We start from the raw sequence: 27,000 nt of genomic DNA, 5'->3' as shown, positions 1-27,000 counted from the left end.
TGCAGACGAAAGCGCTTATCAAAGTGCCATCGTGGATTTCACCGAGTATACGCTGCTAAAAATCACGTAATGGATGAACACCTCAGAAAAAAAGCTCTTGCCACCCACACAGGTCGTGATAAAACAGGGCAGCGTTTTGCACTTGCCTCAGCCCGATCGCCTGCGAAGTCCTTCTGATTCCCATCTTTCTCCCCCCTTCCCTAGCATTTCAACTTCATCTCGGGCAGCTGCTGAATCGTGAAACAGAATGTCACTGTCTCCGTATTTCCCAAACTATGTGTCCTCACCACCGACTGCCCATCTCGATGGCATGCTTGCCAGAGAATTAAACCCAGAATATTCATCTAGCCTCTTATTATTTCCCGAAAGAAAGAAAGAAAGAAAGAAAGAAAGAAAGAAAGAAAGAAAAGAAAGAGGGAACTTCCTCGCCCTTGCCCTTTTCCTCTATGTTGTTCCCATCGCAAGATGCTCCGTGAAAGGCAGCCGAGCGGTGGGCAGTGGCTGAGTCCCCGATAAGGAGCGCCTCACATTTCCGTGGCATTCCCATTTGCTAGAGCGCTGCTGCGGCCGCACGCCTGATTGATATATGACTGCAATGGCACTTTTCCATTTGACATTCTCTCTCTCTCTCTCCCTCTCCCTCTCTCTCTCTCTCTCCCTGTGTCGCTTAAACAACAGTCCTAACTTTTGTGTGTTGCAAATATAAAAGGCAAGCCATGTGACAGAGGGACAGAAGAACAAAAGCATTTGGAAGTAACAGGACCTCTTTCTAGCTCTCAGAAAAGTCTGAGAAGAAAGGAGCCCTGCGTTTCCCCCAAGGTAAGCAGGAAAACAAGGGCTGACGGCTTGCCTAGGAAATTACTTCTTTCCAAACCGAGCATTTCATCCTCCTCTCAGACAAAGAGACAACCTTTAAATACCACTTAAATTTGCATTAATTGAATTTGCATTAATCGGTAGCATGCTAGCATTGTGGGGTTTTTTGGTGGTTTTTTTTTTTTTTTTTTTAAATGAACGGGTCTTTGAAGTCTGTGACAGAGCAGGGGAGCCTCACCGAGAGGCTGGAAAATCCCTTTGGGTTTGACCGAAAGGGATTTTATTTTCAAACTCTCTGCGTAGTTCGATGTAACTTTGTAATGGTTCTTATATTTGACCTGGTGAAAGGAGACTGGGAAGCAGCACTGGACGACATGGATTCCTGAAGCCCCAGTATCTTCCCCACCGCCCTCATCCCTGTTACAATGGGGGCACTATGAACGCGGGCAAGCCTGCGAGTTTAAATGCGCTCTGTTTACTTTTATTACTACTTCTGTACGCTGCTGATCTCCTGCCAGGGCTCCGCCGGACTGCTTAGAATGACTTCAAACAATAGGCAACATTTATTTCTAGCTTTCTGTGTCACGCTTTGCAGGAGCCCTGTTCCTTTGCACTCTCCTCTCAACGTGCAAGGACTCCGCTTCCATAGACGCAGTCAGGAGCACTGGGGAGATAGGAGGATGGGTTTACTATAGGATTTTGATTGGGCAAAAAGTCCGAGGAAATGCATGCTGTTTGCCTTGGCCTTATTGCAAAGGGTTATTTTTAGAAGTCAGCTTGTCCCCGCAGCTCCGCGGATGCTTCACTGTCCAAGCGGTGACCGAGAAAGGATGCTCCCACCGGCGCAGGGACCGGGACCTGTAGGAATGACTCCTTACAAACACCTGAGGAATATTCCGGGGTGGGGGGGGGGTCCTTTCAAGCTCGTGAATACAAGTTCTCTCTTTAAATGAACAATTGGGCTGTAGGAGGCCTGGGCATAACTCTTTCTTGGGGGACGGGAAGTTTGTGTACAGAATGTTAATGACTCAGAACGCCCTGTAACTGAGGCTCATTGTAATTCACGAGCCCCCGATAAACCTGCGAGGACGAGTAGACTCCCTCCTCCACTGAGATTCAGGTGCAGGAAAGGAAGCTCTTTGGCAGGATGGGAGTCCCACTTTCTGTCCTTTGTAGCTGGCATTGATAACAGATGCGGATGCTGCAAAATGTCTCTTCATTTCTAACACTGGTGTATTTTAATGACAAGGAGCTGGCGTCGGCAAACTGCTCCAACACAGAACATTAAACCCCGGTGCGTCTGAAAACATAGAGACGCCTAAAAGGCGGTGTGGGCTGTGGGTGTCAACCAAGTATGGGGGGGGAGGGGGGGCCCTGCAGAATGCTTCTCAAGAGTGCCTTTCGACCAAATGCAAATATCTGCCCATTTTCTTCTCACCAGTCTGGCTTCCGAAAGGAAACTTGAGGGTCTTCTTGACCGGATTTCACTGTGGAGTGGGAACGTGGTTTATGGGGGATCTTTCCTGATCGCCTCTAATAACTCTCCTAATGGCCATTGTTGAGTGAAAATCCAGCTTTTGAACGAGTTAATTTACACCCCGGGGATATTCACGGTTTGAGAAAGCTTGAAAAGATACTATGGATTCTATTGCTGTGCAATTTTGCAGTGATTTTCTTTTTCTTTAAAAACTCTTGCTGTTAACAAAGCAGTTGGTCGAGTCAAAACAATATTCTGGTACCGTTACTCAGACCATTATAGGAGAGTGTCTGAACACCAAATGCCAAATTTTGCACCATTTACTTTAAGACACCTTTGGTTCAAGTAAAGGGAGGACTGGCGCAGGCCTTCTTGACCGACTGTATAGCAAACAGCTAACACCCACAGATGGAAATATGCCTGTGGAGTTTTCAATCTTAATTCGAGTTCCGGTGACACCATCAAGGGGAAAATAAATCATTTTTCAATACATTTAACAATTTCCAACTCATTTATTTTCCTGGGCTCTTGAAAAATGTGAGTTTCTCGGAATCCTAGCCACCGATGGTGGCCAGCGGTTTCTACTGTATGTTCAGGACTCACAGTTCAAGCGCTATTATTCTTATTGGTTAATTATTCATTCCATCGTCCTTTTAAGAAATGATGCTAGTTCGAGTCCTGCTGGATGCAAAGGTGACCCAGGCATTGTCCCATGGTCTAATTCTCAATCTGTATGCTATCTCGAGTCAGGTTTGGGGACTGAAATAGACTTTGCCGATGGCTAAACGGGTCAATGACTTCCTTGTTACAAAGGACTATTTCAAATATCTGCTGATAGCCTGATCGACTTGCAGTGATGGTCGCTTATCAATGGGTTTTCTTTCCATTTATGACGAAGGGGTTCCCCTGAGGCCTTTATCACCGGATCTTGGGTACGAGTCACTCACAGCTAACACAGCCCGGATCTTTCCCGCCTGGGTAGAGGAAGCCTGGAAAAAGGGCAGTTTATCCTTCCTCTGTTCCCTTGAGTATGCTTTGGAAAGGACCACGTGCTGTCTCTATCAGGGATGGCTGTGAGTCACCTACTCAGCAGCTGACATCAGGGCCACTCGATGAATCACTGAATTAGAAACATGCACAGAGCAAGACACTATCACTGGCTCCCACCATTTATTTGAACCACCCCCAGGATCCAAACCAGTGACCTCTGGGTCTGGCCTAAATTCAAGGGGCCCCTGGGAAGAAGTCACCGGAAGTCATTCCCCAAACCCAGGTCCCCATCAGAGCCACACACAGTGCTGCTTTCAAATAATGCAGTCTTGTGTTTTCTGGCTTGGGTAGGTTACTGGGCGGGGGGTGGGGGGGGTGGGGGGTGGTGGACAACAACCCCTGAAGACAGCATCACCAGAGTCCTTGATTCGGTCCTTATCAGCAGATAATCCCCCGTGGTTGGATTAAAATGCCTCTGACTCCCTGGGGTGCCTGACTCACCCTAGCCAGCCTCAGCTTCTTGGCCAGCGGCCTTGAAGGCCGACCTCACCTCTTCCCATGAACGTCAGCTCCTGCTACTTTGTCCAGTCCCAACCCGTCCCCCCCAACCAACCCGGCAGGGCCAGTAGGGGCAGAAGGGATGGGGAAGCAGGTGGAAGGACAGAAGTGCTTGAGCAGAGGCGGGTAGCTGGGCCAAGTGAGGGTGGGTGAGCTCCAGGGCCCAGATCGCTGTGGCCTGCTCTGGCTGTGATCAGCTGTCATTTCCTCTTCGTGTATGACACTGGGGAACATATTAAAATTTCTCTGGGATGGTATGTTTGGAATTCCTCTGATGCCCCACCTCACCAACTTACCCGGACAATAAAAGCAAGGTTGTAAGCCTTTGAACAGCTGGCAGGCTATATATTTCCCCGCTTTCTTTCGCATAATCTAATTCAGAAAAGAATCCAGCGAGACTGGCAGTGCCATGTCTGGGTACTTGCTCCCTGCAAGTCCTTCCTCTGCCACCTCCTTCCCGCCCGCCCTGGAATCTTCCTGGGTGGCATGTGGCTTTTATTTTCTTTTGCTCTCCACGACTCCCACCCCGCCCCCTTTCCCCTGCGCTTGAGCTCCTTCCATTGTGAGCTCGCTCTTTGCTCTGCCTGTTTTCCAGACAGCCTGGGTCCCGCTCCATCCGGGGACAGCGGCCCGTGAGGTCTCCCCATCTTCATAGTATTCTCAGGATGTCATTCTTGGCAGCCGCTCTGCCGGGCCGAGCGGATTGGGGGGCTTTCTGGAGCCCTGAGCCTGAACCCGCAGAGAGGAGCGGCCACATGGCTCGGCTGCCCTTCAGGGCAGGGCTGGGGTGACCCGGGTTGGCAGGGACGAGAGCATACCATCACAGTGACCCGCACATCTCCGGCGCAGGGCTGGGGGTAGCGGAGCTCTGGGAACGCCTGGATGCCCTTCGGCCTACATTAAGAGAAATGTGGTTATTCTCTGTTTCAGGGGGAGAGACAAGTGGCTTGCAACAAAGCTCCCTGGATCCTCGGGCCCTGCTCCGCCCCCTTTCTCCGTCCTTCCCACATCCTTCCCTTCCCAAGGAAAAAGAAGGACAGACAGGGTTTTTAATTTGGCTAGCCGGGGCCTGGATGTCTTTTGGAAACCCATCTGGGGACAGTGAGTGGGGAGAAACGGATCTTAGTCGGAGCCCAACTAAAAATGCATGGGGCCGGGGAGCTGGGGAGGACTTTTTCTTCCCTTTTTTTCTTTCTCTCAACAGCAGAACAGCCGATTGGTTTAGGAGTTGCAAATGGAAGGCCCTGGACTTCTCAATTAGACATTCCCATTTAAGAGCCTCGTGTCACCCCCTCTGTGCAGCGTCCTTAAACGATGTCGCTCATGTCCTTGGGACCAAAAGGTATCAAAGAGCAATCTACAATGCAGCTTCCTATTTTCTTTTCCCGGGGCTTTTCGTCGTCTTTTCCGAATTAGCTAAAGTTCATGAAAAGACCCAGAAGGAGAAATTTAACACAGCTGAATTGAAATGAGTCTTTTCCTGTTCGCTTGACAAGGCGGCGGGGCGGGGGGGGGGGGGGGGGTTGGAGAAAGGAAAGAAAGGGAAGAAAGAACCATCTCCCCTCCTCTGCCACTTCTTGGGTTTTAATATGAATTATTCCATACAAGTCCCTAGGCTAGAGGATCTATTTAAAGACGCCTGGCAGCACGAAGGGAGAGGGTAAAAATACAACCACTTTTTTGTCCATCGAAGGTTTTCTTTGGGAGGACATTAAGAGCATTCTTATTTTCCTGTCTGCCCCTGCCAGTGGCACCGGTCCAGCCGGGAGTACCCACTCCTCACCCGTCGGATCAGCGACCACCAACTTTTGTTGTGTGATTCCCGCAGAATGCAAAGGGTGGGCACTCCCTCCGCAACCCCCTCGTGCGTGCAGCGGGCGGGGCGAGGCGGGTATAGAAGGAGGCGCTGGCACATTCACACACCCGCACACTCGAGTTGTGGAGGGAGCTGGTGCCCACGGCGTTCTCTCGCCGCCAGCTGCCCTCACATCTGCAAAGCTTTCTTCCCGTGCGGTCTGGCGAGCGCGTGCTTGCGGCCGTGTGTGCTTGCGGTCCCCTCTATGGGAGGGTCTCAGAGTCTGATGGCTGAGCCTGCATGGCGGAGAGCCACACCCCCTTAGACCCATTCTCAATAGTCCGAAAGCAACACCCTGGATGGGGTTACGGTCTGGAACAACTACTTTCTTGTTAGAAAGAGTGCTGACTCAGAAAATTCAAAGAATGGGTAACTTCAGTCGACAATATATCCCCAGTGCTTATAATCAGGAATTCATCCAATTTGGGTCCTTTTCGCCCTCATGTCAAAATCTGCACTTGAACGTTGACTCGTAGCTTTAAACTTGGTTCTCTAAGATTTGCCGTCGATGTATTTTTCTTTTGGGTTTTTGGGGGTTTTTGTGTTTTTGTTTTTTTTTTTTCTGCCAAAAGCTAAGAATTTTTCGGACAGTTTTCTCTCTTCCAAGGCCTGGCTCAATCCCAACTTCTCCTTTGAAGCTGTGGTCCAACCAATTGCAATATTCTTTAAAAATGAAAGGGCAACAGGTTAGTGCATTCAAGAAAGTTGATGAGCTCTCAGAAAAGGCTCAGGGGGGACCTTTCTGCAGTGTCGCAAACCAACAATAGCCCTAAACACGGAGTCCCCTTCCATCCTGCCATCAATAGGGAACACAGATAGGGAGGGAGAGCAGGTCACGGGAGAAATGACAAAAGAGAAAGAGGAAGGGCTATTTTTGATGATCCAAAACTGTCACCACAGATTTTCAAATAGCCCACTTTCAGAAAGGGAAGCTTCCCTTCATTTCACCTGCTCCCTCCCAGGGAGAAGCGTTTGAACTCCAAAGTGTCCTTCTTAACTTGCCGTTCAAAAAGGAGGTCAACTCCTCCAGGGGAAAAAACATCCCCCATCCTCAGCTCCAAGTCAAATGTAGGCATATACACGCCTAAAATGGACGTGAAGAATCGAAGTCCAATTTCTTTTTTAAACACAAGGCGATATTTTAGGACTTGATACATTTCTGTGATTTTTCCTCCAAATGATGGGAAATTACTCCTTTCCGGGATTTAAATTTTTCGTTTGAGGTTTGAAGTCCAAAGGCAGCAGAACGGACTTGTTTAAAGGAGAACCAACAATCCAACAGTGTAGCGATAGTGTGTGGAGTTTAAGCGAAGCAAAAAGGAGACCAACAGCCCAATACGTTCAGAATTACGAGCAGTATAAAAAAACGTATTTCTACATGGTTTTATTTTAACCGTGCCCCTTTGACATAAGTCTGCAGCCACAAGTATTCTAGATTGCAATGGGATTGAATTCAGTATTCAACTCCCACCGTTGGGCAGAAAAGACAAATTGAATGGAGGCTGAGTTGGTCCTATTGTTTATGCCCCATTTCTAACTAAGGGCGCTACAGCTGTTAGGTGAGATCACTAGCCACCATTCCAAAACTCCGTTGCGGCTGAGTATATGCAAATGCAGCCTTGGAAACACTTTGCTGGACACTTTGAAGAAAAGCCAACATACTCATTTGGCTCCAGGGTAAGAGGAAGCCTGTACCCTGAGCTGACATTGGTCACCTCTCTTCTCCTAAGGCCATACCAGAGCCAGCAGTCCAGTGGCGGAGCGAGTATCAAATTGCTTCAGCACCAGGGTCCCCAGAACACCTGGCCACCTTTTCTTTTCCACAGGGAGAGCACACATTCATGCTTTGGTGGCACTGAGTCCCTGGGCTGAGTGGGTATCACCGAACTCTCCTGCTTCCTTTCCAAAGGTAAATGGTAGAAGTGTGTCTCACCCCTGATGTGAAACCCCCTTCCTGGGAAGGAGTGGGTGAAATGAAGGGAAACTTCCCTTTCTGAAATTGGGCTATTTGAATTCAGTGGAAGGACGTGGCAGATTTTGCACATAAACAAGTCCTTCTACCTTCTTCTCTGTGACTTCTTTTATGGCTTCTCCTCTCCCTGTTTTCTTCCCCGTTGATGGAAGGATGGAAAGGGACTCCCTGTTTAGGGCTGTCGTTGATTCGTGGCTCTGCAGAAAGACCACCCCTAAGCATTTTCTGACAGCTCGTCACCATATCAGTCACAGCTCCTAGTGGAGTGGTAGATTTACAGAAATAATCCAAACCCCCAGAGGAAAAGACTTCAACCGTATCGTGCTTTTCAGCACACGGGTAATCAGACTTCACTACTTCCAATGTATGCAAGGTTCTGTACTCTAAAAGTCAGTTAGTTACGTCGACAATTAAGAACTAAGAGTCTTTCCATAGAACGTATAGGAGCCCACAGAAGCCCAGCCCTGGAGCCAAGAACCATAAGCAACAGGCAAATCTTTTAGACCCAAGTCCCCACCAGGGGCTTCAGGAATGTACCTCCCCTCCCACAAAGGTTCTGTAGATGTTTGACCAAGCGGAGTGCCTTGCTCTTGACCGCTAGGACCTTATTCACTCTGCATCTGCACAGGACACAACTCTTCGAACCTCTTCTATCCTGAACCACAGTGTCACAGATGGTCCCACCAGGGGATGAGGATCTGTGGCTCAAGCTCGGTTTAGAAATAGGGTCACTCATGGGGTGCCTGGGTGGCTCAGTCGTTGAGCGTCTGCCTTTGGCTCAGGGCATGATCCCGGCATTCTCGGATCGAGCCCCACATCGGGCTCCTCTGCTGGGAGCCTGCTTCTTCCTCTCCCACTCCCCCAGCTTGTCTCTCTCTCACCGGCTGTCTCTGTGTCAAATAAATAAATAAAATCTTAAAAAAAAAAAAAAAAGAAATAGGGTCACTCATAGGGAAGATGCAAGAGGGTTGGATTCAGCTGATATCACCCTCATCAAAGGAAAGAAGTACTTCTACCATGACTGCTCACTACTAGCCTTTGTCCTCTTCCCATTTGGTGAAGACTGGAAAGAAACACTACAAATTTTAAGACAGCTTTAAGAGACATGGGGGCTGGGTAAATATCCTCGCCAGCCACTTCTTATTATCAACAGCATATTCTTAATTTATAACTATATTTGGTACATTCAGGCACAGAGTCAATTGGTGATTAAGGGCCCTTTTTATTTCAGGCCACCAATATGGCCTCATCAAAAGGACAAATTGTTATGACTTGACCTTCAGTTTTGCTTCAGGCATCACATTATGCCTTGTTTGGACTTTTCTGCCGTCATTAACTTCCTGAGTAAGAAAGGAACCCTTTCTGCAGTACTGCTTTGGGGAAAATGAACCCCCAAAGCAGGTGCTGTCCTCTGAGAAGGTAGGATAGAGTTAGAGACTGTTAGAAATGGAGACAACCACACAAGCATCTGGACCAATCCATTCATTTTGTAAACGGGGAAAACAGAGTCCCAGAGAAGGCAAGGGACTTGTTCAAGATGGCACAGCCAATGATGGGAAGGGTAGGGCTCCGAGCTTGAGGCTCCTCAGCTCAGCGATCCTTCCAGTTAGAGCAGACAACAATAAGATGCTCTTCGGGTTTCAGAATGCAGTGGAATAATCATCTAATATTTCTGACCAATGAGTGCGAAACACCGGGACACGCGACACTTAGCATGGGCTGGACATGCGTTTGGGGAAGAAGAGGTCCAAGCTGTAGGTAAGTGGGAGTTTGGATAACAATGAGAGGTTCCTCTGGATGTCCCGAAAATCAGGATTTAAAGTTTCAGTCGAGTCTCAAGGTCAAGTCCTCCCACACCAGTTCCTCCCGAGACAGTAAAACTATTTAATCCAAGGACACACACAGAGGAGGGGCCCCTTGATGGCGGGCTCATTCTCAGAAATTACTTCTGTTTCCAGTTCTTTTTTGCACCGTTATTTACTCTGGGGCTGTGACTTATTGCTTCTCTTCCAGGCTATATTTCTCCTGCCCTCTTCCTTCCCCCATTGCTCCTCTTCCTCCATCACCACCACTGCTGAGTTTGGCCATGCTTGGCTAGTAATGCAGGTTGGGGGGAGCACAGAGTCCTGGCCCAGACTGGAGGACTGCTGGTGAATTGCAAAGATGTCCGCCTCTCTCTGCCAAGGTGGCCCTGTGGGGGCAGACATGGCCTCACACGCGCCGCCACCTCTGATTGGAGAATGGACACTGCGAGCTGACAGGGGGCAGGAGCCGTAGCCTCCCCAGTGACCTTGTGGTTGCCCAGCCTTGGTACGGCTGCCTCCGGGTCAGCCCAGGCTCGGCTACTGAGCCGCTACTGATGTGCCGCCAGAGAGAAATAATATCAAAACCCATTCGTTGAGCGCATGGGATGCTTTATAAAATCCAACATGCTGTTTACAGTTTATAAATTAAGGGCCTTGGAAAGAGGCATCTGACTTATTCTCCAAGGCATCTAGTTGACTAGATCCAACCGGAATTCTTGGAGTTCCTGAGAAGGGGCTACTTAGCACTTCACACTCCCTGATTAGACCTAGAATTCTTTCTTTCCTAAGCCTCGTCTGAAGCGTTATCGAGGGGCAAGCTTTCTCCCACGCTTCAATCTTTGATTTTTTTTTCTTTTTGCCAATTCCTTGGAGAGGGTCTCTCTGTTCTGCCATCTTTACCTGACTCATGCCTGATGTGATTGTCTTAAACGAGAGTAAATATCAAATCACTCTGTCTGTGACGCTGACGCCATTCCAGAGTCATGATATTTTATCTGCTTAACTCGATCTTCCTAGAAATGATGCCGTGCATGTGGGATATGAATTAGATGTTAAGGGAGTTTAACCTTGGGTCCAAAAAATCACCCAGGAAACAACAGTCCCAGACTCTTCGCTTGTAGATGCAGTGAGCTGGAAGAAGGCGCTAGAACAGGACCTATTTTTTTTTCCCTGCCCCTTAACTGTTATCTGCTAGAGCAAAAGGAGACACTTAGTAAGTGCTTAATGAATATATGTTAAATAAATATTTGTAGAAAGAAGCCACAGGAGGCATTGCTTGCTTATATTAGTACTGAAAACAGCCCAGGGTGGGAATACGGGTACCGAAGTACCGCCCTCCCTTGCCTGGCAAGTAGTGTAAGAATAAGGCCATTCTGGGCACATGCCACTGTCTTAGCCTGTTGCTAGAATAACTTGCGTGAAACCAGCACTCGAGCCTCTGCCAGGCAGAAGGTCAGCCCAAGAGTGAGCTGCTCTGTGGACACAACACCATCTCTCACCCAGGAGGCTGGGCCCGCGGTAAGCTCTGCTATATCATTTCCCTGAGGATGACAGGTGGGGAAATCTGGGCACCAGTTGTTCTTTTCCACTGGTATCGTTTGGAGGGTCGCTCCAAAGTCGGGCACGCCGGCCTACGTGCCTCTCCTGCCGGCAGAGGCTCCACGTTGGAGCTGGGAGCATGTGGGCTCTGTACAGCCGCCAAGTCCGTGTCTCAGAGCCTGTACCCAGGGCACGGAGCCGCCCCCGAGCCACCAAGCGCAGCAAGCGAGCGGCTTTCTCAGTCAATCCCTCTCGGGCCGGCTGGGCCGAGATTCCAAGTCTTGATGGGCAGCGCTTGATTTTAGGCTCCGCGGCTTTAAAAAAAAATGAAAGCAAATGGGAATGAATTGAATTTTGAGGAACATAAGTGAAGCTCCGGCAAGACAGGTGTCGGTACCCCTGCGCTGCCAGAAATCAGGGATCTCAAGTGATGTGAATTTCCTTCATTTCGATGCTCCTCTTTGTGACGGTTTCCCTCGGCCCCGCGCACTTCTCATCCGTGCACACCCCACCAACACCATGTTCAGACAGCCTGACTTCACGCCACTCGTTTCCTGAGCGTTATGCTTATTTCTTCATTCGGGTTGCACACTTCGGGTGAAAATCCCAATGTTAAGTGGCAAGAGTCTTACCTTTAGGTTTTGAGAGTTCTGTGAGTTCTGTGGCCTATTTGGATTGTTGCTTGAGTTCTTATTTCAGGGTTTAATATAAAAACTGAGCAAAAAGGACCACGCTTTTGACTGTGTCGACCTGAACAGTGTATTTCTTATTAGCAGTCGAGAACATTTTCTCTGTCATTCTTTTATACTTTGTTTATTACTACTTCTGGGTTCAGCTTATCATCTTGAAAGAGAAAAATCAGATAATAAAGTTAGATTTTGTGCGCATTAACTGTCTCTTTATCATTATACGCTTCACAATATTTGCCCAAGTTTTATTCACCTTTTCCGGGGGGGGGGGGGGGCGGGGGGCGGAATTCAACTGTGCTTGCAATTCAGGATGTCGCTACTAGGTGGCAGTAGTGCTTAAGAATTAATTGACCCGGGGCGCCTGGGTGGCGCAGTCGTTAAAGCGTCTGCCTTCGGCTCAGGGCGTGATCCTGGCGATCCGGGATCGAGTCCCACATCGGGCTCTTCCGCTGTGAGCCTGCTTCTTCCTCTCCCACTCCCCCTGCTGTGTTCCCTCTCTCGCTGGCTGTCTCTCTGTCACATAAATAAATAAAATCTTAAAAAAAAAAAAAGAATTAATTGACCCACCAGAAAGACTATTTGAGAAAAGAGACTAGCATGTCTTCCAATATTTATAAGAAATAAAACTATAGTACTACTAAAAGACTCAAGCCAGCACAAACATTCAACATCCATTAACTTAATTACTATTCTGAAGCCAAGTTTTGAAAAGAGAAAGTATAATTTTTTTAAAATGAAGTTTTGGATAGAGAATACAGTCACAAGTCCAGAAATTTACGAATAAAAATGTATACATACAGTGAAAAGTCCTTCTCCCATATCTGTCCATAACTAGTTGTATAGCCTCTCGAATATCCTTCCAGAGCTTCTCCGTGTAAATACAAATGAACACAATTATGTATTCTTATCCTTCCCTGGTTCAACACAGATCAGTAGAGTTTCTGCATCCTTCTTTATATAGTTGCATAGTATTCCAGTGTCTGAATGTTCTATAATAGATCCAACCAGTCCCGTAGCGATGGGTATTTTGTGCAGGTTCCAATTTTATGCTGTGACGACCAATGCTGAAGTGAATAAACATAGGCTTGTGTGATCCCACATGTAGGATAATTCTCAGAAATGGACTAGCTGGGTCTAAACATTCACATATATACGGTCTTGTTATTGACTGTTGTTGCTTGTTTTTGCCATCAAGCTATATGTTTTTCTTTCATTTGCTTCTTTCATTTAACCGTACCTCCCGGCCATGGCTCTGAAGAGAAGTTGCTGGCAGCGGGAAGGGGGGGGGCAGGATTGGAATGTCTACTTTTCCCTTCATCCCTTTGCCATTGACTCCTGGGGGAAATATCGATAGACTGGAGTGGTGAAAGAAGAAATCTAATAAATTCCTTTTCTGAGACTAATTAAGGCTTCAAAGAGTCGGATAACCACTTGGGATAATATAGTCATATTGAAACTCAGGAAATGGTCAGTGGTATTGCAGCCTCTGAACATTGAATCCAAGAAAGCTCTGGCTCTTTGAACTGAAATGTTGGTGAGTTTCAGTGTGATGTGCAGCTGAAAAGAAAACAAAAAAATGCTCTTTGGCACCCCTTGCCAATTTGGAGCCTTAGCTCAGGTTTGATCAATTTCAATGAGATGTTGCAATTAGCATGCTCGGAAGGGAAAGTGGTGCAAAGCTGTATGAAAATATGGTCTTAACTTCAGGATTCTCTTCTGCATATGGAGATGGCGGTGACTGTGTAAGTATCAGGTGGTGTCATTGTAGAGCAAGAGGGGACTACAGACGCCACCTTTTCCAATTCTCCTATTCTACAGATGAGGAAACTGGGGCCAGACCAGTTTAAATGCCCTGTGCAAAGTCTCCTAGTTACTCAATGGCAGGGCTCGAGCCCAGGTGGGTCTCCTCATTACTGGTCCTTGCCCTTTCTGCAATTTATAGGATTTCCCTGACGCATACACGCTGAGACTTTGCCATTGCCAGGGATGCTCTTGTCTGGAACGGCCCTTTGCCACAGACCCTTTACAGCCTGGGATCCCCCGCGCCACACTCAAAAGACAGCCAACTGAGGTTAAGTGGATCTGGGGCCATTCTATTGGAGCCAAACTAATTGACTTATAGGGACTTGAACTTTTTTTTTTAAGATTTTACTTATTCTAGAGAGCACGGGGGGCGAGGGGCAGGTGCTCAGAGGAAAAGGGACAAGCAGATTCCCCACTGATCAGGGAATCCGACTCAGGGCTTGATCCCAGGACCCCGGGATCATGACCTGAGCCGAAGGCAGACACTTAATCAACCGAGTCACCCGGGCGCCCCTGGACTTGAACTTCTAATCTTGATCTTATCAATATTTGTCCTGTTTATTTGGACTGCCCAGGAGTAAGAAGTTAAAAAAAAAAAGTTGTACAATGAACAAAATAATCAAACTCTTATCTGAAATACCTTTGAAAGTTTTTCTGAAGTTTTAATGATCATGTTCCTTTGGTTTGGAATGTCATGACAGGTCTCCCCAGTTGTCCTAAATGTTTGAAAATATTTTTGACACTGTCTTCCGGTGTGATAAAAAGCACCCATGTTGGCCATGCCTAGGAGGGTTGGTGAGGTGATACGGGGAGCTCTCTGCTTTGTCCAAGAAGTATATGGTTAAAAGAACAAAGCAAATTTCAAGAAAACCCATATACCCCGATCCCATTTTAATGGGAAGTCTTTGCTTTGACGACCGCTTCCTTTTTCAAATTATATCACGTGCTCAGACTACCGAGGCTCTGCAGAATGTGTGACTCTTCGGCGAATACGCGTGTGTTGCTTTAACCACACTGGAGACCAGTTAGCATAATGTGTATTTCAGATGCCGTTTGCCACTGACGCTGGGTGGCACTGGGCTTAAACCAAAAACAGGATGAGCCTCGAGCAGGATGAGCCCTAGTGGAAAACTAGGTGGGTGGGTGGGCATGCACTAGGAAATGGAAAATGTACTTCTTTCCCGTGGGACGTGGCCTGTGTTCATTAGCGCTGACCTGCCTCCTCTCTAGCCCTGTGATGCCAGAAATCGCTGAGAAACTCAATAGACCCTCCCGCCCCCACCGGCCAGGGATGAGGGTGAGACCACCCAATTCAGCTGTGCTGTGGCCAGAACCACATGTCTCCTCTTTAACATGAGTTCAACCTATTCTTGCTCCTCGAAACATGGACTCCGGCAATTAAAGCCAGCATGTGCTTCCATTAAACCATTGTGTCCACCTCCGAATGGTTACAAATAAGCAATGGGGAGGGAGTGGGTTAGAATGGATGCCTCTGCTAATGGCACTCCAGAAACCAATAGTATTCCCTCAAAAGGACATGGACAAATTCTACTCGATACCTCCTGGGTTCCATTCGTTTTTCTGGGTAAATGTTTCTGGGGAAAATAATTTCTGTTTTCATTCCAGCTGCACAGCAGCTACGGTGGTGATGGATTGCAAGTGGAAAGAGTAAGACAGAACTCGGGCCTTCAAAGGACAATGACAACCAGAAAGCTTCGGCCAGATCCTGCCCTTTGCTTGAAAGGAACTGGAGCCTAGGAGGCGAAGGCTTTTCCGATTTCTAGTCCTCTGCCTCCCTCTGCTGTTCCTTCTCAGAAGTTTTCCTTACAACAATGAAAAATCATGTACTAGCTGCATCCTTTTCCATGCTCTCCCTGCTGGCGCTAATGGGAGATACGGACAGCAAAACGGACAGCTCCTTCATGATGGACTCGGACCCTCTGCGCTGCATGCGACACCACTATGTCGATTCTATCAGTCACCCGTTGTACAAGTGTAACTCAAAGGTAAGACCCAGGTCTCTGCGAAGGTAGCGCTACTTCCCAGAGACAGGAGAGAAGGCCGTATTCCTTTGTCAGGGGTTGGAGAACGGGGACCGTAGCCCAGACCTGAGCTCTAGGGCGGGCCCACCGGGCTTGCGGGAGAATCGTGCTTTCAGGGTCTCCCAGCACGCTTTGAACCTTTGTCAGTAAAGCCACCTGGTCGACCACGTACATACCCAGACAGCTTCTCTCTTTTCAGGCTGCTCGAAGTCAATAGGAAAGGCTGGCAGGTTCTCACTATACCATTGTCGTTCCACACAAGGTGAGAGAGGACTGTTTTGTCCCTGGCTGTGAAATTCAGGAGCAGTAGTGTTCTTTATCAAGAAAGGAAAGTGGAGCCTGTAGGTTCTCGTGACTCCTTCTGCCTCCACCAACAATAAAGAGGAAGTGGATGCAAGAAATACGATTGAGCAGGAAAACGTACTTCTTGGGGGTGTGGGGGGAGGGCTCTTCAAAGAGAGTCCTGATGGAATAGTTGCTCGCTGGCCTTGTGGTGTAAGCCTTTATCCACCCGCCATGCTTATGCTAATTTCAAAAGAAACATGGCAGTTGGATCATTTCTCATTTTTACGTGGATTATCCAAATCATTCTCGTTTGACGTAGGTTGTATGTTTCTTGTGCAAGCAGCCTATGCGAGGGGTGTCTCAGTGTTGGCACAAGGCGTGCGAAGGAATACCACGCTTCGAAGGCCACTGAGAGTGGCTGGCCACCTGGACCACCCAGAAGAAAGGCACATAGTAGCGAGGAACAGACTCAGAATGAGTATCTCCCGAGCGTCACGGCCCCCGAACAGTCACATGAATGAAATTTGCCCACATTTGGTCAATAAGAACGTGTTTAGCCCAGCCTCAGAGATTTTCACTGTAGGCCTGAGACCAAAACTGCTTAAGCATTCTCAGATGGCAAGTATTTTTTAAATTACCAGTATAATTAAGAAGTTTTTGTAATATCAACCACTAGAATTAATACCATATAAGTTAATGTCGCTACCCTCCATTTACAAGCATGATGACTCCTGTCTCCCTTTAAAATTTCCATCACTTCTCTGATTACAACTCAATGATAATGGCTTGTTTTAGTCTGGGGCACATCAGAATTTGAGTTAAATCATTTTAACCATTATATTAATAAGATCGAGGACTGTGGGAAAGAATAGAGACTTTCCACTTAAAAACTTTCTGGCTTTTATTTGTACTTGTAGAACTAAAAAAAGGAGTAAATAGATAAACTTAAATTTTTGTAAGACTGCAATCCCTTCTTAGGCAAAAAAAAAAAAAAACTACAGCAAAGGAAGAAAAAAAAAAAGACGGGACATGTTTTTATAACTGTGATTGCTCAGAAATTGTAGGCCTGAGCATTATTAGCTTCTCCTCCCCTCCCCCTACAGATAACCCTAGTATTTGGTGTTTCTTAGTCCATGGATGATTTTTCCCTCTGTTGAGCTGTTCTCTGTAATCATGATTGTATCACAAAAGTGGGGGTTATTAAAATTATTTCAAGGAAAATGTCAGTGGGATGGTAGGAAGGAACAGATAAATAGGAGCATCTCTGAAACCTAAAAAAACAATCTGGAAAGATGTGGTGAAATGATGGAAAAGCACTTTAGGCACGATCACACTAGTTAAGGGCAGGTCAGAGAAGAGACGTCGTTAACAAACTCATGGTGCTTGAGTGTGACTCCTAGAAACAGACTTTAGTCTACCTTCCCTCACGTCCGTTCCTTCCAGAATGCCATGCTAAATAGCGCAAAATTGGGAGTAGCAGAAATGTGTGTAATTTCATGGGAACAATCTGTTTTCAAACATCCCAAATGATCGCAAATATAGCAATGGTTTTATGTAAATGGTGCTTGTAATTATAAACCTTTCTTACTTGGTCTTAAAATATGCCTGGCAGAGTCTCAACTACCCAGACCTTTCCTGGATTAGATTTTCTCCATGTACCCAAGAACAAACACTGTTTTTCGTTTTTAAATAATCTATAATTCTTGACTCTCACAGACTTGGGCTGGTCCTCTTTCTAATGGGTCTCATGAACAAAATTGTTCTTTACAGACTTGAGATCAAACATTGAGCCCGGGTCTAGAAAACAGCCAACAGGGGTTGTTACAACGAGGAGACTACAGTCGATCTTTCCTCTCTGCATAAATTTTCCTTCCACGTGATGCTCAAAGGCCGTTGTTTACTAGACACATGCCTACCATTTGCCTGTCTGTTGTTAGTGTTTCCTGACTTAGATCTATCCAGTGTCTGGCCTTGGGAAGACAGGTGTCCGGGAGAGTGTGACTCAGGCTCAGGGGAGGGAAGGCATCTGCTTGAACACCTAATATGTGTCAAGCGTCTCATAATATATGATCTGATCATTGCCAACAAAGCTGTGTTGGAAGGCATTACCAATCCCATTTCACTGGTGGAGCAAACTGAAATGCTGAAAAAGTAGTCAGTAGATTGCTTGTTTAGCCCACAAGTGGTGGATCATTTCTCTTGCAACTACTTGTATCTTCATATTGGTGAAATACAGGTAGAATGCAAAAGCCACTATTAAGAAGTCCAGGCTCAACTTCGGATCCACTGGAAATAATTATTTATAATCAGTGATCTTTCTAGAAAATAGGAATCGTTGTGAAAGTTCTGTGGGAGCCGGTCTGTCTACTCCCCCTAGCCCCGAGCTCCAGGATCCTGTCACCCATCGCTTAGCAATTCAGGAAAGGGATGAGATGGAGTCAGGCAGAAAAGATTGGCCACAGCAGTCCACCAAGGAGGTCATGTGACCACAGATTAGGATGTGCCTAGTTTTCAGTGGTGACACCTCCTAGGACTGGATACAAAAGATCCCGGGAGTGGCAGGTTCATTGACAATCTTCCTGGAAATTCTGAGTGAATAAAGAATATAGAGCAAACAGACAGAAGGCCAGTGGTCAGTGAAACCCAGCCGTGTTGAGAACCTTTAGGGCAACTGAGGCATCTCAGACTTTGAAGTGAGAGAGACCTGGTTTCACATCCCAGCTCCACGGTGTGCCCAGGGGGTCACTTCGGGAGAAGTGAAATTAGTCTTTGGTGCCTCCATTTATTCCCGCGTAAAATGGGGCAACTGCTGTCTATCTAAAGGTGGGGGGTATGGGTATTGGTGATATCTGTAAAGCATTCAGCGTGCTGTCTGGCATATAAGAGACATTAATAAGTGATATTATGATCTTGATGATGAAGCTATAAACTGGACAGGTGTTCAGACTCGTTTTCTATTTCAGTCACCATTGAGACCTCAGTAACAGTTGGGATCTCATACAGCCTGAAAGGATTAGGAAAATGAACCTCATCAGGGTTCTTGTTAAACACAGAGATCTGGCAGGGGTGGAGGGAGCGTGCAGAAGACCAAAGTAACCATAAGCCATCATGCTGGGTATTAAGAGTGGGGAGAGAAGCAGAAGAGAAACAGATCCTGCTGTCTGACCTCCCTTCCCAGGTGAGTGGCGGGAGCAGGGAGTGGGGGGCGGGGGACAAGTTCTGGATGCGAGCCAGGGAGGAGTTTTCAGGGACTGAGGTTGGGAAAACAAGCTAATAGGTGGGCCTGTGAAGTCTGAGTTGGGTGAGGAATGGGGGTGGTGGTGGCCCTGAAGGGACTCAGAACCAGGACATAGGGTCTTCTGAACTCCAAAGGGCCAAGGAGAAGGACAGTCCAGGGGATAAAGGCTGGAGAACTTCCCAGAGGAATTGGAGAGGAAGCTGTTAAGATCCCCGAGCCTCTCCTAGGGCTGCCGACCATGCTCCTAGTGTGGTAGGAGAAATAGGGAGAGTCGGGAACATGGAACCTCTAACACCATTAAGTACTGGGGAGATAGGACGTTTTTCTTTTAAGGAACGAATTTATATCTTCCTAGGTGCAGGCCCCGTGGCCGGCAATGGAGGCACAAAAATAGGGGCAGGGTGAAGACCAAGTTTTTTTTGTTTTGGGTTTTTTTTTTAAGATTTTTTATTTATTTATTTGACAGAGAGAGCGACAGCCAGCGAGAGATGGAACACAAGCAGGGGGAGTGGGAGAGGAAGAAGCAGGCTCCCAGCAGAGCGGGAAGCCCGATGCGGGGCTCGATCCCAGGACTCTGGGATCAAGCCCTGGGCGGAAGGCAGCTGCTTAACGTCTGAGCCACCCAGGCGCCCCGGGAAAGGCCAAGTTTTTACCCTCATAATGCTGATCAGTAAATGGGGGAGAGGGGGAAGGGAAATGTTGTGTGTACAACGGCTTCACATCGGTGTGAGTTGTGACCAGAGCCTTCCCCTTGTTGCTTCGTTCCTCTGGTGGCAGTTTTGCTGATGCCCTCAGCCTGACACAGACCCTTTGGGCACTGACCTGGGTGTCTGGAGATGAGCTGCACCATGATTTATTGAGGGTGCTGGGGAGGAAAGGAGTGGGTGCTGCAGAGGGGCCACGGGAGACGGGGTACGTAGCATTCACTGCCGAGAAAAAGGCAAAAAACTGTTCCTCATTTAAATGAGGGACAGTGGCCAAACTCCCGTTCTAGGATAAGATGTTCTGTGTGCAAAGTCTTTATTCTGGGTCTTTATTCTGGTACTGATGAAGACATCTAGTCAGCCATGGCCTGAGCCAAGAGTTTGCAGGAGTCCCCCGTGACGGAGGAAGAAAGTGGCTTTGGCAATGATTAAGAATCTTTCAACAAGGAGTGATGAAAACCATCTGTGTTTGGCTTTTCTCTCGCTCAGAAGATAGTTGTATATTGTGGCAGAAGACATAGCTGCCTGAGAGGTACAGTAGGTCACCAGAGAGAGCAGGGGCCTGGGGTCACTGGGTGCAATCTTTGGTCAGGACCCAGGAATCACAGCTGGCTATAACCCTCACAATACAGCCTGAACTTGCCCATGACCAGCTTGGGCCATGTAGGAAGTTCCAGGCTGACTGTCATGGTTAGGACAGAGGGCTCAGGAATCATGCTGTCTCAGGTCAGAATGCGGGGCCTCCACCCGACAGTGATGGGACCTCAGGCCAGTGACTCATCCTCTACCTTTTCATGTCTTCATTTGTAAAATGGGGAAAGTTTACCTTTTGAAATGGCTGTTAAGAATCAGGTTGCGTGTGAAGGACTTGGCACAGAGCCTAGAGCCTAGTAAATGTCCAATTCATGTTATATATCCTCATCATTACCATTCTTTTATGATCACCCAAGGACCTTTCATTACTCTTAGCTTCAGCACATGGAAATCAGATCAGAACATGAAGGAGCCCATCCCTGAGCAAACTCTCTGAACCCCGCAGCTCTGTTCGTATTAGAAGGAACTGGCTTTCAAATCCAGCTGGAGGCGAGTGACTCTGAGGTTGGGGGGAGACAAAGGGACTGCTGGAGAAGTTGCCTAGCTTTCCCAGCATCAGGCCACTTGCTGGGGGGAACCTAAGAGAGCAAAAATTAAACTGGACCCAGAGCAGATAACATGTATCTGTCACCCAGCTGAGCTGGGAGAAGTCCATAGAAGGTCAATGAGCAACAACCAAATGTGGAAACTGCTCCTTTGACGGTAGAGAGCCCCATGTGGGTTCTTCGTCAAAAGAAATTCATTTCCCGATTTCATAATGGAGCAGTGTGGATGCTCTCTATTACGAGCAGTTAAGTGCAGTGACAATACAGAGGAGTTTTCCCATGTCAGTAAGTACCACCGAGTCACCCCGGCACGAGGAGCGCGCATTGACCACAAACTGGGTTTTGGCAGGCGAACTGGTGTTTGAAGGTGAACTGATGTTTGATGACTTGGTTAAGGAGTTAAACACAGTGTGGTACCATCCAAGGAGTTTCTGGGAGTCCCTGGGAGTTCCCAGATCGCTGGGGGAATGCAACTGGAGGAGGGTCTTGCTGGTGGAGGAGACCTCATTTAGGAGCGCCCTTTCAAGATTCAGCTCTGCAGAAGCTTCGGGGTGGTGATGATGTATCCCAAGGGGTTCATAAGGAAAAGGGCAGCTTGTATGGTTATGATATGGTTAGGGGTCCCAGAGGCGGGTCAAAGTAGATTGGAGAAGGCTGTGAGTTGGCGCATGCCTCACGAAAACATTTTCATATCAGGAAGTGGGATATAATCGTGATTTAGACCAGGGGCTTGGTTTTAGGCAAACCTGGGTTTCATTCCAGCTCTGCCTTGTACCAGATACGTGAGTTTGGGCAAGTTAGTTCAACTGTCTAAAGCCTTGGCTTCCTCATCTGTCGTAATAGTACCGATTAAAAGAGTACCTTTAGCATCGGATTGTTACGAGGATTAAATGAGATTAAATGTTGTAAGCACTCAATAAATGTTAGCTGTCATAATTATCATTTGCTAAATGCTCGCTATCTAGTGATCAACCTAGAGAGGCACTTCTCAGGCTTTAACAGGTCCAGAGCCTTGCTACTCGATGTGTGGACGTTAGTGGTCTTGACATCACCAGAGTCTTGTGACAAATGCAGAATCTCTGGCCTCAGCCATATCTACTCAGGCACAATCTTCATTTTAACAAGATCCCCAACTGATTTACATGCACGTTCTAGTTTGAGAAGCTCAACTGGTCTGGAAGAGGTGAGAAGATGTTCTAGATCTTACCTTCCAAACTCCCCGCCGTAGCCCTCCAACACACATTGACAAATCACAGCTAGATTTTTATGTCACTTCCAGCTTTGAGATGGGATCTAGAGACTGGAGATCTCCCAGAGAGGAGATTTCCTGTGTGTGTTGAGACTGTCAAGGGTCCTATGATTGTTTCATAGTCTCTTCTTAGAGGAGAGGGCATTTGAACTTGGCAGTGGAGGATAGTTGGGATTTCATTAAGCAGCGCTAGGAGGAAAGGGCATTCCTGAGAGGGGGCAAAGACATGAGCAAAGGCAAGAGGCAGGGAGGTTCAGAGCAGTTCCATGAACTCCTAAATGATTGAGCTTGATCAGATTAGGGAGTGAGTGATGAGAACTAGAACAGTTGTAAGGGAGTGGGTGACGAAAATGAGAGCAGTTGTAAGATTGGAAGGATACGAAATCCAGGTCATAGAGGATCTTAATACCCGTCCGGGATTTTGGACTTGATTCCGAAGGCAGCAGGCAGCCACTGAAGGTGTTTATTGTATGTACATGTCTGTGCATTCTCCTTGCCCAAAAAGTCCAGCTCTGGAGATAGAGAGACCCATTGGAGGGGGCCCCAGGGTCTTCAGTGCTGGAGTTCTTGTCCTTCAGAAAGAGCTGAAGGTGGAGCTTGAGACCCTGAGAAAGTTTAGTGAAATCACAATCGGGTCAGTGCTTCTACAGATGGCCCAACATTGCTGACTTGGTCGCTTTACAGATAATGCAAACTACCAGGTCATTCCAGGTCTACCTCCGGTTCACCTGCATGTGCGTCATTCTGGTGAGACGAACGCCATGTCTGTGCCTCTTGGAATTAAGCCTGTTGACACAGGTTCACTATATTCATCTGGACTGAAATTGGATCTCTAAAGACTCCATTTGGGGAGGTGACCTCTGAATATTGCTTAATCTGTGGAAGAGATGACCCACACTAGAGACGAGCACATTTAACCCTACTCCAAAGTGAGCTGTCAGGGAGCTCTTCCCACAAACCAGCAGGTGTGGGGAGAAGGGGCTGGGGAAGACCTTGGGGTCCTTCTCATTAGAGGGATGGGGTGAGCACCAAGGACTGGCCCATGTACTACTGCTCTATGGCATAATCTCTCAAAACCTATTTCAGATCACGTCTGTTTTGCCTAGCAACGTGAAGAGCAGGCAGGATAGCACCGAAGCCTTCATAAATTCAAAACAGCTTCTAGCTGCCGTTTTCTCTCTGCCTCTGATTAATCCCATCCCACCATCTTCTTTGATAATGACGTTAATAATCTATAATGACCAGAAGTCGTCTTGTCTTCCTTTTAGAAAGATGAGCAGGCCATTTCCTTCTTTTAATTCTTAATGAATTAAGCTGTCCACCCTACCCTACCCATAACTGCCATTGCCAAGATACCGGGATGTATGTATGGGAGACATAAATGGGTTCCACCTCCTTAAGCTGGATGGAAAATACCAAGTGTGTGCCTATGTCCATTGTTCTGGGGATAACCTTGGTAGTTTGCATCAGATTCTTAAAGAAGGCTGTTCACTAAAGCCACTTTAAGGGCCACTATAAAGAACCCACAGCCTCTGTTACTCAGCCCAAGCTTTATTTTTTTTAAACTTATTTATTTGAGAGAGAGAGAGAGAGAGAGAGAGAGAGAGAGAGAAGAGAGAACGAGCAGGGGGAGTGGCAGAGGGAGAGGGAGAGAGAATCTCAAGCAGACTCTCCGTTGACCATGGCACCCGTGGCAGGGCTCGATCTCATGACCCTGAGATCAGGACCTGAGCCAAGATCAAGAGTCAGACGCTGAACTAACTAAGGCACCCAGGTGCCCCCAGCCCAAACTTTAGCACCATCCGAACCTACCTCTGGAAATGGAGATGGTCAGAATGAATGCATCCTGGTATTTGCCATAAATGACTCTAAGATTCGATTGCACAAATCTCAGGCTCCTTCGGTGGATAAGCCCAGGAGTGTGATTCCAGGGCCCAAAACAACCCTTGTTTCTGTTTCGTTCTCTTGTTTCAAGTTGTAGCACCCAGAATATTTCTTCCTGAGTATCACTCAGGTTACCCTCTTTTTCTTCACCAGAAGCCATACTCCCTTTTTTTTTAGCAATGCCTTGCACATAACACAGTCCTTTTTCCTGTAATCCTTCTTCATTTACTCCCTGAGTTCAATTTGGAATGACTTTCTGCATTTCGAGACTGGTCCAATTGACACTGGGCCAATGGCAGACTTACCACACTTGATTCTTTGGTTTTTATTTGCCCATCACGGCGGGGGGCCTCGTGCAGTGGTTCGACACCCTCAGTGCACTTCGGAATCAGCGGAGGAGCTTTGAAAACCATGAAAGCTTGGGCTCTCTCCCCAAGGATTTTAATTCGATTGGTTCGAGATGGGGCCTGGGTGCTGACATCTCATTTATTTATTTTTATTTTATTTCAGAGAGAGAGAGAAAGAGAAGGCACGAGCAGGAGAGGGGAGGGGCAAAGGGAAAGAGAAAGAATCTCGAGCAGGCTCCATGCTCAGTGCAGAGCCCTATGCGGGGCTCCATCTCACGACCCTGTGATCGTGACCTGAGCCGAAAGCAAGAGTCCGTGGCTCAACCAATTGAGCCCCCCCACACGACCCTGGGTGCTGACATTTTAAAACCAAGTTTGCCAGGCAATTCTAATGTGCCACCTGGGTTGCCAGCCACTGGTCTAACCCAGCGGCAATTGGCAAAGAGTGTCAGGGGGCTGTGGGAACCGGCTGAGGTTCTGGCACCCCCACGGGGTAACCGTGTCTCTTCTCTCCGCAGATGGTGCTTCTGGCCAGGTGTGAGGGGCACTGCAGCCAGGCATCACGCTCTGAGCCCTTGGTGTCCTTCAGCACTGTCCTCAAGCAGCCCTTCCGCTCCTCCTGTCACTGCTGCAGGCCCCAGACCTCCAAGCTGAAGGCACTACGGCTGCGCTGTTCGGGGGGCATGCGGCTCACGGCCACCTACCGGTACATCCTCTCCTGTCACTGTGAGGAGTGCAGCTCCTGAGGCCTCCCGCCGGGTGGCTTCTGGATGGGACAACCTCCCCCTCGCCGAGGCGGTTCAACCGGCCAGGGAAGGACTGGCGAGAAAAGAGTTAAGGGAAAAAAAAAAGATGCAGCCATTCCCACGGGATTCTGCATATTCTAGTAATAAAGGCTCTCCATGCTTGTTGACAGAGAGAGATGCTCTGGGAACTGGTCTTCCATCCCTGTCTCCTTTCCCTGGTACAATTTCTTTTGGTTCCTTTTCAGATTCAAGCATTTGCACCCTTGGCGCCGAATGCTGTTCGGGTTTCCAACAATTCCAGCATGAGCAGGGAAAGTGCCCCCCCCCACCCCCGCCCCGTGCCGGAGTGGGTCAGGCTGTCACTGTTGGGTGCAGATTAGGGAAGCATTCGCTTTGGAAAGCAGGAAAGTCCAACTCTTTTCTGCGATGCCGTCTGGGTTAGTTCGGTTTGGTTTTGACCTTGTCGTTTGGTCTAAGGTTGCCATCACTGCTAAAGGTTACCAATGGCAAATTCCAGGCCCCAAGCAGGTTGGGGATGTGTAGCCAGGCTCACTCATGGCCAGCTAACTGACATTAAAAACACTAACAAATGGATTCTCTTACGTGATGCTGGAACCCCTGAGAGCGGTCATTATGATTCAGAAATGACTTTTGGGGAGTAAAGGTGGCATACAGAATTTGTCACCTGAAGGCTCCTGCAGATAAATTATGGCAAAATTTTGTAAGGGAGCAGACTTTTAAAGACCTGCACAAACACGGATCCTGCACTGACTTTGAAAAAGGCTTATATGTACTAGTGGCATGGAGAACGCACTATACTCATGCATGCAAATTAGACGCCAAGTATGACTCTATTTGTGCGTGTGCTGTAGCTTTAGCCATGTCGCGGGCATCATTCTGTACCATCCACTTGTCCATGGGAAGCTTGCTGCCAAAATGGCGGCCTGGCTCATCTTCTGAACATTTGGCTCAACTCTGTTTTGGTCCTTGAGACTCAAAATCTGAGTTATTCCCATGTTGTGAAATAAAAAGACAGTATCTTCAAAATTGTGACTGTGTGAGTATCGCCTCTCCCTACTAAATATTCCACTATGAAGCATCCCTTATGGTGCATTGGGGGGGGGGGTTCAGAAAAAAGGGAGATGGGGTTCTAGAATGCATGGGGAGGACGTTTATTGAAATCAATAAACAAGGGTGATGGGGGCTTAGGAAATTTGGGTTTTAGTTTCAGAACTTAGCTTAGTGAATGGGCATAAAATCTGATGCATTCTGGCTTCCTTAGGCACTATGGAATGAAACAGAGGTCATCTCTTTTTTAACCTCTTCACTTTTCTGGGAAAAGAGTAAGTATCCATAATTGAAGGACCAGGAGGACAAAGAATTCGCCAGCCACGGTTTCTGTGCCATTGCCAGTCTAGTGCTCCAGGTCCAATGATACCCCTGAGCATTACGAGAATCGTCATGGTGCTGGCATAATGCTATGCCCACTTTCGGCACCACAACGCTACCCCAGATGGGCGACTCCGTTTCCATGGAAACCTTGACACCACGCTGCCTTGGTTCACCAGAGATGACAGTGCACCCCACTGTTCATACAGTCAACCTGTGAATTACTTTCCCTGTAGAGATGATGGTTTTGTACGCTCTCTAGCATGTAGCTTTCACACATTTTTAAAGAAAGCCAGCAGGGTTAAATCTGTATTTGTGACTTTGGGACAGAATAAAACTAATGCTATTAAACCTTGACCTTGATCTTAACCTTCGTGGTGATGGAGCCAGCCGGTTCACTAGTTAGAGGTCTCCCCATTTTGAAGGCAAATGTGAAATAGTAATTTGGATCATTACATCAAGAGAAATTTTGT

General features: G+C 47.6%; 1 protein-coding gene across 1 annotated transcript; it reads left to right on the top strand.

Annotated features, from left to right (window-relative positions):
- Positions 1-660: 660 nt before the first annotated feature.
- NDP (norrin cystine knot growth factor NDP) lies at positions 661-26,168 on the top strand. Its single transcript, XM_026513337.4, has 3 exons — positions 661-819; positions 15,131-15,510; positions 24,911-26,168. Exons 2-3 carry the CDS (start codon positions 15,337-15,339, stop codon positions 25,136-25,138), a joined length of 402 nt encoding a protein of 133 aa, XP_026369122.1. The 5' UTR covers positions 661-819; positions 15,131-15,336; the 3' UTR covers positions 25,139-26,168.
- The last annotated feature ends 832 nt before the right edge of the window (positions 26,169-27,000 follow it).

This window comes from Ursus arctos, chromosome X, assembly GCF_023065955.2.
Source record: "Ursus arctos isolate Adak ecotype North America chromosome X, UrsArc2.0, whole genome shotgun sequence".
Classification (NCBI taxonomy): Eukaryota; Metazoa; Chordata; class Mammalia; order Carnivora; family Ursidae; genus Ursus; species Ursus arctos.
This window is presented reverse-complemented; position numbering and strand designations above follow the sequence as displayed.